This window comes from Phyllopteryx taeniolatus, chromosome 7, assembly GCF_024500385.1.
Source record: "Phyllopteryx taeniolatus isolate TA_2022b chromosome 7, UOR_Ptae_1.2, whole genome shotgun sequence".
Lineage (NCBI taxonomy): Eukaryota > Metazoa > Chordata > Actinopteri > Syngnathiformes > Syngnathidae > Phyllopteryx > Phyllopteryx taeniolatus.
In genome coordinates this window covers 27,576,018-27,586,670 of record NC_084508.1, presented here as the reverse complement: position 1 = coordinate 27,586,670, position 10,653 = coordinate 27,576,018, and the positions used below count along the sequence as shown (strand labels likewise).

The 10,653-nt window shown below is 41.8% G+C and overlaps 1 protein-coding gene across 4 annotated transcripts; it reads right to left on the bottom strand.

The window, feature by feature from the left end:
• Window positions 1-259: 259 nt before the first annotated feature.
• Window positions 260-10,122, bottom strand: LOC133481103 (ankyrin repeat and MYND domain-containing protein 1-like). 4 transcript variants are annotated; one of them, XM_061780042.1, is made up of 18 exons: window positions 9,702-10,122; window positions 7,261-7,407; window positions 6,999-7,193; window positions 6,230-6,471; window positions 5,856-6,072; window positions 5,499-5,657; window positions 4,822-5,103; window positions 4,540-4,724; window positions 4,278-4,449; window positions 3,375-3,515; window positions 2,948-3,055; window positions 2,188-2,295; window positions 1,983-2,105; window positions 1,767-1,868; window positions 1,392-1,557; window positions 1,208-1,277; window positions 964-1,115; window positions 260-769 (listed from the first exon to the last, which is right to left on the bottom strand). In XM_061780042.1, exons 1-18 carry the CDS (start codon window positions 9,906-9,908, stop codon window positions 588-590), a joined length of 2,958 nt encoding a protein of 985 aa, XP_061636026.1. In that variant the 5' UTR covers window positions 9,909-10,122; the 3' UTR covers window positions 260-587. The 4 variants fall into 4 exon arrangements, with proteins under 4 accessions (XP_061636026.1, XP_061636025.1, XP_061636027.1 ...); XM_061780041.1 differs by having other exon boundaries at window positions 4,540-4,727; window positions 9,702-10,121; XM_061780043.1 differs by having other exon boundaries at window positions 4,540-4,727; window positions 5,856-5,950; window positions 7,117-7,193; window positions 9,702-10,120.
• Window positions 10,123-10,653: the final 531 nt, after the last annotated feature.

Here is a 10,653-nt window from a genome sequence, read left to right as displayed (position 1 = left end):
GAAAAGGTCGAAAGAAAGAAGGTCCACAGTATTAGACCTTGAGGGACGCCATGAAGTGTATCCTTTCCTGTAGTAAAAAAAATAATTATTTGTACTGAGTTATTAATGATTTTAAAAAATGTGTAAAAATCTATGAATCTGCATCAAAATATAATGATTAGTGCTCTTCCCTCTCCTTCATTCAATTTTATTAAAATGTTGTGTGTGCGGTTTTTTTTGTTTTGTTTTTTGTTATGCATTAGAAACACAACAATGCAAGCAAAATTCGACATTTTTATGCTAAGCACATTGACATTGTAAATTGGAGCTTGGTAGGTTCATACTTCAAAATGATGGATGGGTAGATATAACATTGTCAGGATGAAGTAGACAAAAGTGGCATTTCAGTATAGTGGTAGATGAAGTAGAAACTTAACATGTCAAATGGTCAACGGTGGCGAAACAAATGTGACTCTTAAGTTACCTGCGGGTGAGAATAAATTGGTGAGCTCGCTGACTTACTGGAAATCAGTCCAGAATGCAGCCTGCCTATGAACCATCTAAATCAGTGGGAATATGCTCCATGATGCTGAAAATGATAATCTATATCAGTTGTAGCTGTAGTTTTCCTTCAGGTTAATGGATTGCCACTCGGCGATATTGTCTTCAATAACCAGGACTTGGGATTTAAACTGGACGTGAAATGGTCTTCTTGATGCAAATATGACAGTCTTAGGTCCTTTTTTGGCCTGAAACATGACTCTCTTCTCAAAGGTGATTGGAACAGATCCTGTGTTGGAAGAGAACAGACAGTGTGTATGCCATGTAGACAATACCAAAAATACAAGTGAGCGTTCCAGATATTGCACATAGAAATACTTGACAGGAGCTTGACTGAACCCTTTCAATTTTAATGGGGTAAATTCATATTTTCGCTCTTTCAAGCTCCTGAAGCTAATTGGCAAATCAGGCATTGATTCCTACCTGTCTCCCGTAGACACTCTTCCTTGTGTCTCTCATCCCATGCTATCAGTTTACAGGCCATGGAGCAGTAAAAGACTTTGTGGCAGCGAGTACAAGCAGTTAGCTTCACAGCAGCTGAGCGACCGCAGTGGTAGCAAAACCTAAATGGTGACCTAAGTAAAGATTCAGTGACACATTACCGTTAGTACTAGTTTAAAGAATGGGATGGCGTGTAAATCCAAAAAGTTTCATTTTGTTACTGCACCTTCTTTTTACTCCAATGGGAGGTTCACTTTGATTAATAGATTTGGCATCATAAGAAATTGCACCTTTATCTGTGAGGAAAAAAAGCATTCTTCACACAAGCTGGCATCACACTTTCACTTTTTGGTGTATGCCCTTTCTTAAAACTATGAACTAATGCGTAAATATTTCCCCAATGTACTTACCACTCTGTACAAGGCACTCCTCTCTCCCTTGATACTCTCTTTCTCTCTGGACAACACTCTTCTTCAGCAGACTTCCCATCATGCTTAGCAGCTGGCGCTGTATTCTGAATGTCTCTCTCTGCCCCAGGCTGAGAGCATGATAGGGGGTGTGGGCTATACCAGAGTCCTAGAGAGTAGCATAACAGTTGATTTTTGTTGTTGTTTTTGCATAAGCACAATGGCAAACATTTGTAAGTTCATTTGCATTGCTGTGGTAGAAAATGCTTACAGTACTGTATATGAAAAACTACACAGTTAATGTTCAAAAAGTCCTTCATGATAGGTTTCATACATTCCCAGTCAGGAAAGATTCTCTGGGGTTGTAAATTGTGTTACCTGGTTGAAGGAGATGTGTGCGTAGTCCACTGCCGTTCCGATAGAATCACCAACCTGAACTGGCATCAATATGTCCGCACCAACCTTCTCTAACATGTCCAGCTATGATAAGATTCAGTGTCTTCATACATTATACAAAATGTGACTTTTGGATTCAACAGTGTACTGTGAACACAACAATTGGTGTGAAACACTGGAACAGAAGTAAGTAAGTACCAGTTTTGGTCGGTTGGCATCTAAACGGTAGTTGAAGTTTCCAAGGGTACAAAGGGCACTGCCCACTCCCCGACCCAAGGGAAGGTTGGGATCGACACCTCCTTTTAATAGCTCTTCCACTGCCTACACAGGAGAAACACGAGGTTAACTCGAGCAATGCATTGTGCATTAGTCTGTGTTCGAAAGTGTGTGACAGGGTATTTACCGTGTTATTGCCACTTGCTATAGCCAAAGAAAGAGGGGAATGTCCACTCCAGAGGAGATCTGTGCTGGCTTTATAGGAGAGCAAGAGAGATACTACCTTGCTGGCGTTCTGTATAAAAACGTAAGCACGCAGGTCATTCAGAGACACAATGATGCTAGAAAAGCATTTGTTGTAATGATCTTTGTAGGTAGAATTCATCTTCACACACGACGGAACGCCATGTTGTGTCTCGGCGCGACGCACAAGGTGAGCGTTTGACTTCGTGGCACCACGCCTCGAGTGAAAAAATGTTCCACTCTGGAGCGGCATCAGACAACGCATTCAATAGGGGGAGGGGTTGGCGGTCATTTCAGAGCGCTAACAGCAAATAGACCAACCAGCAGTAAAAGCATCCATGCTACTTCCTGGCAGGTCGCTAAGCAACAAACGCCAGATATGGGCAAGGTTGCACCGGCGTCCATGCGCCCTCCCCCGCGGTGAACACCAAGAAAACCAAGTGCAGTGTGTATAGGCCTTAAATATTAGTTCAGTGATTAAGGAAAGCAAACTATTCAAGCTTACGCTGCTATTTTTTGAATAACGTATAATGTATGAATCAAATACCCCCCAACACACACACACACACACACCCACACAAACGCACCTGAAGGAATAAACTTGATTGATTTTTCTCCACTTAGAATAGAATGTGCATTACTCATTTTTTAAACACACTGCTGTCATCTGAACAAAACTGCTTCTTCATGCTGGATTAACTCACACAGTAGTCGCTGTCTCTCTGGCAGGCTATGTGCAGAGCTGTTCGACCTCCCTCTTTAGGGCGTGGCTTCTCACTGAGCTTCCATGATTTTCTTGTTATCGTGGAACCCTGTAAAATATTTTTTTTGTTTTTGTTACTACACTTTAAGATGCTTAAGAAGATTGCGCCAAAGCCCCATTAGGAAAGTAATAATTGGTGTCAAGGAAGTATGTTGAAGTAATTCTTCTCAAGTGAGAGACTAAGTTCTTTGTATGTCAAGGAGATAAGTTTAGCCTGGGTTGTTAGTGGAAGCTATGGAGAGTGTCAACATGTGGATGTGCAATATCAGTTTTATTTTTAATCAAGTAATCTGTAAAGTATTTATTTTTTAGAGGACTGTCAATTACTTGCATTTTTTTGCTATTCGCGGCAGGGTTGTGCTGCACACCTGATCTGGTTCGTAGACATCGTCCTGGTCACACGCACGTGCATCTGGATCCGTTAAAGCATGCAGCAGCAGTTTTGTGATTTCGGGACCTTCTAGACCTGGCAGTGCTGCAGCAACGTGTAGAGGATAAAGGCCTTTCCTCTACAACACAGTGAAATTATTAGCTGGCTTGTGCAAGGCAGAAAGGGTGAAGTCGCTGTGATTCCCACAATTGGTGTTTTTCAGTGAATATTTTGCCCAAGTATTTTGTGTTCTAATCTTCACACAAACTGCGGGTTGACTTGTATGATGTCATTATGTGCACCAAGCCTTTTTTTTTTTTAAACTACAAATGCCAGCTATATTAGGTGGCACGGTGGGCGACTGGTTAGCACATGTGCCTCACGGTTCTGAGGACCCGGGTTCAAATCTGGCCTCGCCTGTGTGGAGTTTGCATGTTCTCCCCGTGCCTGCATGGGTTTTCTCCGGGCACTCCGGTTTCCTCCCACATCCCCAAAACATGCATGGTAGGTTAATTGAAGACTCTAAATTGCCCGTCGATGTGAATGTGAGTGCGAAGGGTTGTTTGTTTCTATGCCCCCTGTGATTGGCTGATGACGAGTTCAGGGTGTACCCCGCCTCTCGCCCAAAGATAGCTGGGATAGGCTCCAGCACGCCCGCGACCCGCGTGACGATAAACAGTATGCAATCTATATATTTTATACAATACTTAACCTTTCCGGCCTTCTAACTAGATTAAAGAAATAGCACGTGACAGTCTTTGTGTTTTTGTATGTGGACAGACTTGTTCATACTTGTATGGGGAAAATATAAAAATATCGTTTACACAAATAAATTCAGCAGTTGGACCTAATTCCTAAGTGAAACCATTTTTAAGGCAGGAACACTGGAATGCTGCAGTACCTCTGGTGGAAGAGAAATATCTGTTCGTGCGCCACACAGTAGATGTTTCCTAACAGTCTTTGTATCTGCTGCCAAAATGGCCAAAAGGATGACAGGCAAGGGGATTCTCGAAGTGTTGGGGTCAGCTCCCCGATCCAATAGCAGATTCAATGTGGTTAAACGAACACGGTGCCTGGAGACACAAACCCATGCAACAAATTTATATGGATACATGGAGGGAGAAAAAGAAACAGAAAATGAAACGCCAAGTGAAGCGACGCACTCAAACTTCATTGCAGCCATTTTGCGAACAGTCTCTTCAGTATCACCAGAATGCTGCTGAAACCAAGCGTGACTCAGAGCTTCAGCTGCTCCCTGAAGAACTTTCTCTGTGACATGGATACTGTAGCTGTACATGCAGCAGGCAGAGTCAAAAGATTGCACTGGGATCACATTTTTGTTTGTGTCCTGCTGCAAAACGTTGGATGAATAGAAAGCAGTAAGTTCAAAGAGCTGATTTAAACAAATCTCATTATTGAAATGATTGGCTCTTTTTGGTCTTGACCTTGGCAATTTTTGATGAATATTCTTTCCACTTCACGCTGCCGAGGACAATATGGCCCTCCTTCACCTCAATGGAGTGTTCTGAGAGCAACACTTTCTCTTCATTCCCACCATCATCCTTATCCCTCCCTTCAGCCTCATAATAATCTCTTATCTTATCACCACCTTCTAATTTGACATCTTCTCTTCTGGGTCTTACTTTCCCTCTTACTTTCTTACTGTAAGTGGATCCTTTAGTTGATTCCCCCAGTCTACTCTGATGACATATAGTAGTAGATGCAATCTGAAAATATACACAATCTGAGGTTACTTTGACTAAAACTTGCAAAGAAATGTTATACATTGAATTCAGAAGGCAGTCAGACCGCTTCCTTTAATTAACTTCATTTGTAATGTTGTGTAATGTTTACATTTGCTACATGCTGCAATAACCCATATTGCCACAGCAAAAACAGTTTTCGGAAACGTATTATAATATATAATAAAATATCTGGTAAAACAGTATTCAGTGTTGTCATCCACACGACCATTGCAATGTGGTTCCAACTGGAAAAGCTGAACAAAAGTCATATTTCATTTGTCTATGTAAAGTAATGGGAATGGGGGGGCGGGGGAAGTGAGGTCTGAATTCTTTCTGAATTTTTTGCAATGTGAAAAAAAAACAGTAAGTTGTCATACTTGTGTTTTAGATGTCAGACCAGGAAACGTGTATAGAGACTGAAAAGGATAGTAGAGTACATGACACACAGACAAGGCCGACATCCCCTCGCCATTCACCCTGTCAATGTCAGCACCCAAATCTAACAACAATTGGACTACATCATTATGGCAGTTTACCTGAAAAACAAACCAACAAAAAACAAACATGACAGAAGACCTCACAATGAGACTATTTGCACACACTTACAAATAACAGTCCAAGTTTAAATAAACATTCATAATTGTATGATTGATATATGACATTAGCTTAGCAAACAAGCTGATCCTATCCAATGTACTCATTGATCACATTCGAAGAAATTCAAAGTGTATTACTGTGGCAGCAATCAGTGCAGTGTGTCCCTGAGAATCTGCTACATCAGGGTGAACAAGGCCGTCAAGGAGAATCTTTAAAATAGCCGGTCCTTTTCCTACGGAAGCATGATGGATCAACAGCTCAGATGTGACTTCCAAATGTCCTTTCGGACCAAAATTTTCCCTTTTTAATGAAATAACTGCTGCAACATCCCAGTCTAAAGTTTCAGCCTGTTGTCTGAGAGATAGACACAAATGTATACATTATAACCTGTGACTACATTTGCTTTTTTGCTTTTTATGATCAGGCATCTAAAACAAGTGCAGATGTTTTTCAACATTTCGGTACTACCAAAGCTTTTATGTAGGGTTAGGTTAGGGACTTTTTTTCTGACCTGTGTTTGTGAATGTGAGCCAGCATACGGGCTTGTAAGGGTAGACTGGTGTATGGATTTCGTTTGTAGCCTTCATACGCGTGGGAATCAGGTTCCCACTGCTGGCCATAAAATTGTTCATCCAACTCTCTTCTACGCCCTGGGGGCAACGGTAGGTGGTCACCATCTGTAGAATAACTCTCAATACCACAGGGGATGGCATTATTTCTGTCAGGAAGCAGCCAACTCTCATCTGTGTCGACCTTGGGGAGATAGTTGGGGGAAAAAATATGATCCTAAAAGGTTTTCCATCCATTTTCGGGGAGAACATGCAAACTCCACACGGGCGAGGCCGGGATTTGAACCCCGGTCCTCAGAACTGTGAGGCCGATGTGCTAACCAGTCGTTAACTGTGCTGCCATTTCCTATTCTTTTAAGTATTATTTTTTGTTTTTAACAAAATAACTGCAACCCAGCAAAGTTCACCAAATTTTTTTAAATGCATTACTATAGATCCGGGTTTCCCAAACTTAAGGTTCTGAACCCAAAATTTGGTTCTGGGTGTGTTTTTGAGTTACCGATTAACACCAAGGAGTTACCATTTTCTGGATTAGATTAGTATGAAAACTTAATGGCAAAATGCAGTACTGCCACAAATCAGTTAAACCAATATCTAAATTCTGTCTCAATATCATATTAAACTATCTACAAAACACTAATACAATAAAACAATAATTGAAATCATGGAAGTGTTAGTGTATTTGAAAACTGTCATAGATTATAATTTTACCTGACTTTGAGAATGTGAGAAGATGGTTTCCTCCAAATAGGCAGCATATTCAGTAACATTTTTTAGACTGAAGCTGCCTTGTACAGTGTTACACATTTGTATCAGATGCTTCCCGTACCAAAGTCCGACATCCTGACATCCTGTTGGCTCACTAAGCACACCAGGACCAAACCTCTGGTCAGCATGGTACAAACCCTGAAAAGCAGAACAGTACTTTGTCACCATTCAATACTATTTACAAAGTCAATTTCATTCAGGTTACCTTAAATGTGGCTCCATCGGGAAAAATATGTTTTCCATAGCCTTCTCTCCAGTTAAGGTAGAACTTGCCAATGAATTTGTTGCCTGTTGGCCAACAGTACATTCCATCACCATGCCTGTAGTCTTTGTAGAAAGAACCCTCATAGAACTGCACACAGGAGGAAGTAACTGGTAGTTATGTTTTACTCATTGATGTATAAACACCTCAGTTTATAATTTCAGTGGAATTAAACAAAGTGTGGCTGAATGCGGACTGCTCTGAAAAGTTCTAAAATACTGGATTGTTTTTAATGCAAAAAGAAAAACGTGATTTTGTGAAAAGTGTTCTGGAAGATATGTAGATGTAATTGTTCTCATTGCAGCATGTTTCATCTACAGCAACTGGTGGCCCATGGGCCATATCCGGCCCGCCACGTCATTTTATGCTGCCCGCGAGAGTGTGCATCGACTTTGTGTTTCTTGCTAAAATAGCAAAATTGAAAATCGGCTTCAACTTTTAAAAATGTTGAGATATTGCAAGCATGTTTTTATTACCTACCCCCCTTTTAAAATAAAATTGATTGATGAGTTTGACACCCCTGGTGTAGGTGGATGCCTGCAGAGGCGTTGACAGCTTCAGCCATTTCTTTTTCAACTTTAAGCTTGAAAGAGGACAATTGCATTCCTGACACCAAATGCTTATTCATAGATTTCCCCTGCAGTTTATCGGGCAATACGCCCTCTGGGTAAGCCATGAGACGAGCCATAAACGGGGGCTGTTTGTGGAACATCAAAGGTTCCGATCGCCCTTTGGGGTTTCGGCGGATTCAATGATAAGAGGTTCCACGTTGGAGACAAAAAGTGACACCAAGTATAGGTAAGAAGAAGTTAGCTCAACAATTTCAACCTTAGTGAACCAATCAGGGCTCGGGGCAGTACGTAAGAGTACGCCCACAGGTGCGAGACTTTATAATCTCGTGACAAACATTTTAGGGGCTGGGCTCAGCGCCAATCGGACCATGAAAACAGCTGTTAAGACACAAAGGCTTGTTCAATAAACCTGATTCCGCCCAACCGCCTGCGTCTCAGAGGATTCTTTGCTTCCACTCGACGTGAATGCTTTCTCAGCCCCGGAAATTCACCTTGGTCACTCTTTTGAAGACAAACTCAGGAACTCGCACGCTTCTTGAGTGAACAGACAAGACTGCTTTTAAATTATTGTTCAGTCACATGTTAGCATCTGGTTAGCACAACTGCCTCACAGTTCTGAGGACCGGGGTTCGAATCCCACCCCCGCCTGAGTGGAGTTTGCATGTTCTCCCCGTGCCTGCGTGGGTTTTCTCCGGGCACTCCGGTTTCCTTTCACATCCCCAAAACATGCGTGGTAAGTTGATTAAAAACTCTAAATTGCCCGTAGATGTGAATGTGACTGCGACTGGTTGTGTGTTTATATGTGCCCTGCGATTGGATGGCGACCGGTTCAGGGTGTACCCCGCCTCTCGCCTGAAGATTGCTGGGATTGGCTCCAGCACGCCCGCGACCCTAGTGAGGAGAAGCGGAACGGAAGATGAATGAATGAATGAATGATCATCGCAACAACACTGTCCTTTGTACTTTCCACATCGTCCTTGCACCTCACTCTCGACTGCATAGTAAATACCACTCTTAAAATAATATTGTACATAGAAGTACAGATGAGACAGATACGGTAGGTTTGAAACATTGTTGTCATCAGCTTCGTTCAAGGATCATGGACAGAGAGAAAATGCTATTCATTCAGTACTGGACCAAAGTACCGTACTTCATCGGATGCAATTGCAGCAAAGACAAAAAAAAAATAATTAAATAAGTCTGGAAATAAAATGGCCGTGCATGATGTTGTGCGCTAACCCTCTCTACGTATGATGTATTGCATGACTGAACAAAAATAGAAACTCAACACATTTCAGGCAGATTGCGCCCCACCACTCCCACAATGCGGCTATTCTCCGAGTTTCCCAATGGTCCGAGTGTAGCAGCTCGGACCCTCAGCGCATTTCCGAACGCACCCTGTGACTTGTCGAGCATTGTGGGTTGCTATGATACACTGTGATGCATCATAGTCCTTCTTTGGCATTTCGGCTCATTAATAGCTTATTTTATGTACAATGCATATGAGAAACACTTATACTTCGATTTGAGCAATGTGTAATGTTTTGTACGGACCCCATCCTATTGTGCAAGTGTACGTTCTGTAGTAGCCACAAAGAAAAATATTAATTATTGTATTTGAGTTGGCTTCCCTCTAATACATAAAGGGTGAGAACACCCTGAAAAATAATTTGGGTCCAGAGTTGTATTTTGCTGTCGAGTCTCCTCCAGTAGATTTATGAAAATTGTTGCTCCGTGAATATCTACACATAACCTAAGCAGAATCAATTTTCGGCTAGTGAGCATCCCGGTCGCTGTGGCTCTTCATCTTACCTCTCCACTTTTCCAAGTGTACCTCCCCTTGCCGTGTTTGAGGCCATGAACAAAATCCCCCTCGTATTTGGAGCCGTCGAGAAACTCCTGGACACCGAATATCTGTCGTCTCATCTCGCCGACTCCAATGTTCGGACTCCCTGCTGGCCGCGGCTTCGTCGCGACTCGCCCCGGGGCCGTCACAACCGCTGGGCAGATTGACAACATTCGTCCAGGCGTTTCCCCAGTGCCTTTACAAGTGTTTAGCCTTGCACTCTTTCCATGTGTGTATGGCTAAAAGTTCGCTACATTTAAAACACTTGTCTTTTGTCCAAAGAAAATGAATGGCATTGTTAATAAAAGTCAACCCGCGTCATAGCAAAGACATCTTAGGTTTTTTTTTTTTAAATGGTTTCAGGATGGCACTAGATGACGCCGCAGACAAAGCAAATTAAGCCACTGGTGATTGGACAGTAACAAGCTTAAAGGTACCATCCACCCCGAAAGTACATCTACAACTAAATCATCCTTCCTCACATTACAATCAATACAACTACTATCACTTTGTATGCACAAAAGTGAAACTGATTTGACACTCCCCTGAGGGAGCCTACCTAATAGATACAGGATTTACTATTCGTGTACCTTCACAAAACATGTCTGTTCAGTCCACAAAGGTGGTCATTTTAGCCTGAGGATGGCGCTGTACACAAGCTACAAAGGTGAAAAAACACACACTCAACGCTGGGTACGGAAAGTATTCAGACTCGCTTAAATTTTTCACTCTTTGTTATAATGCAGCCATTTGCTAAAATCATTTAAGTTCATTATTTTCCTCATTAATGTGCACACAGCACCCCATATTGACAGAAAAAAAACGGATTTGTTGACATTTTTGCAGATTTATTAAAAAATATCACATATATATCACTATATATATATATATATATATATATATATATATATATATATA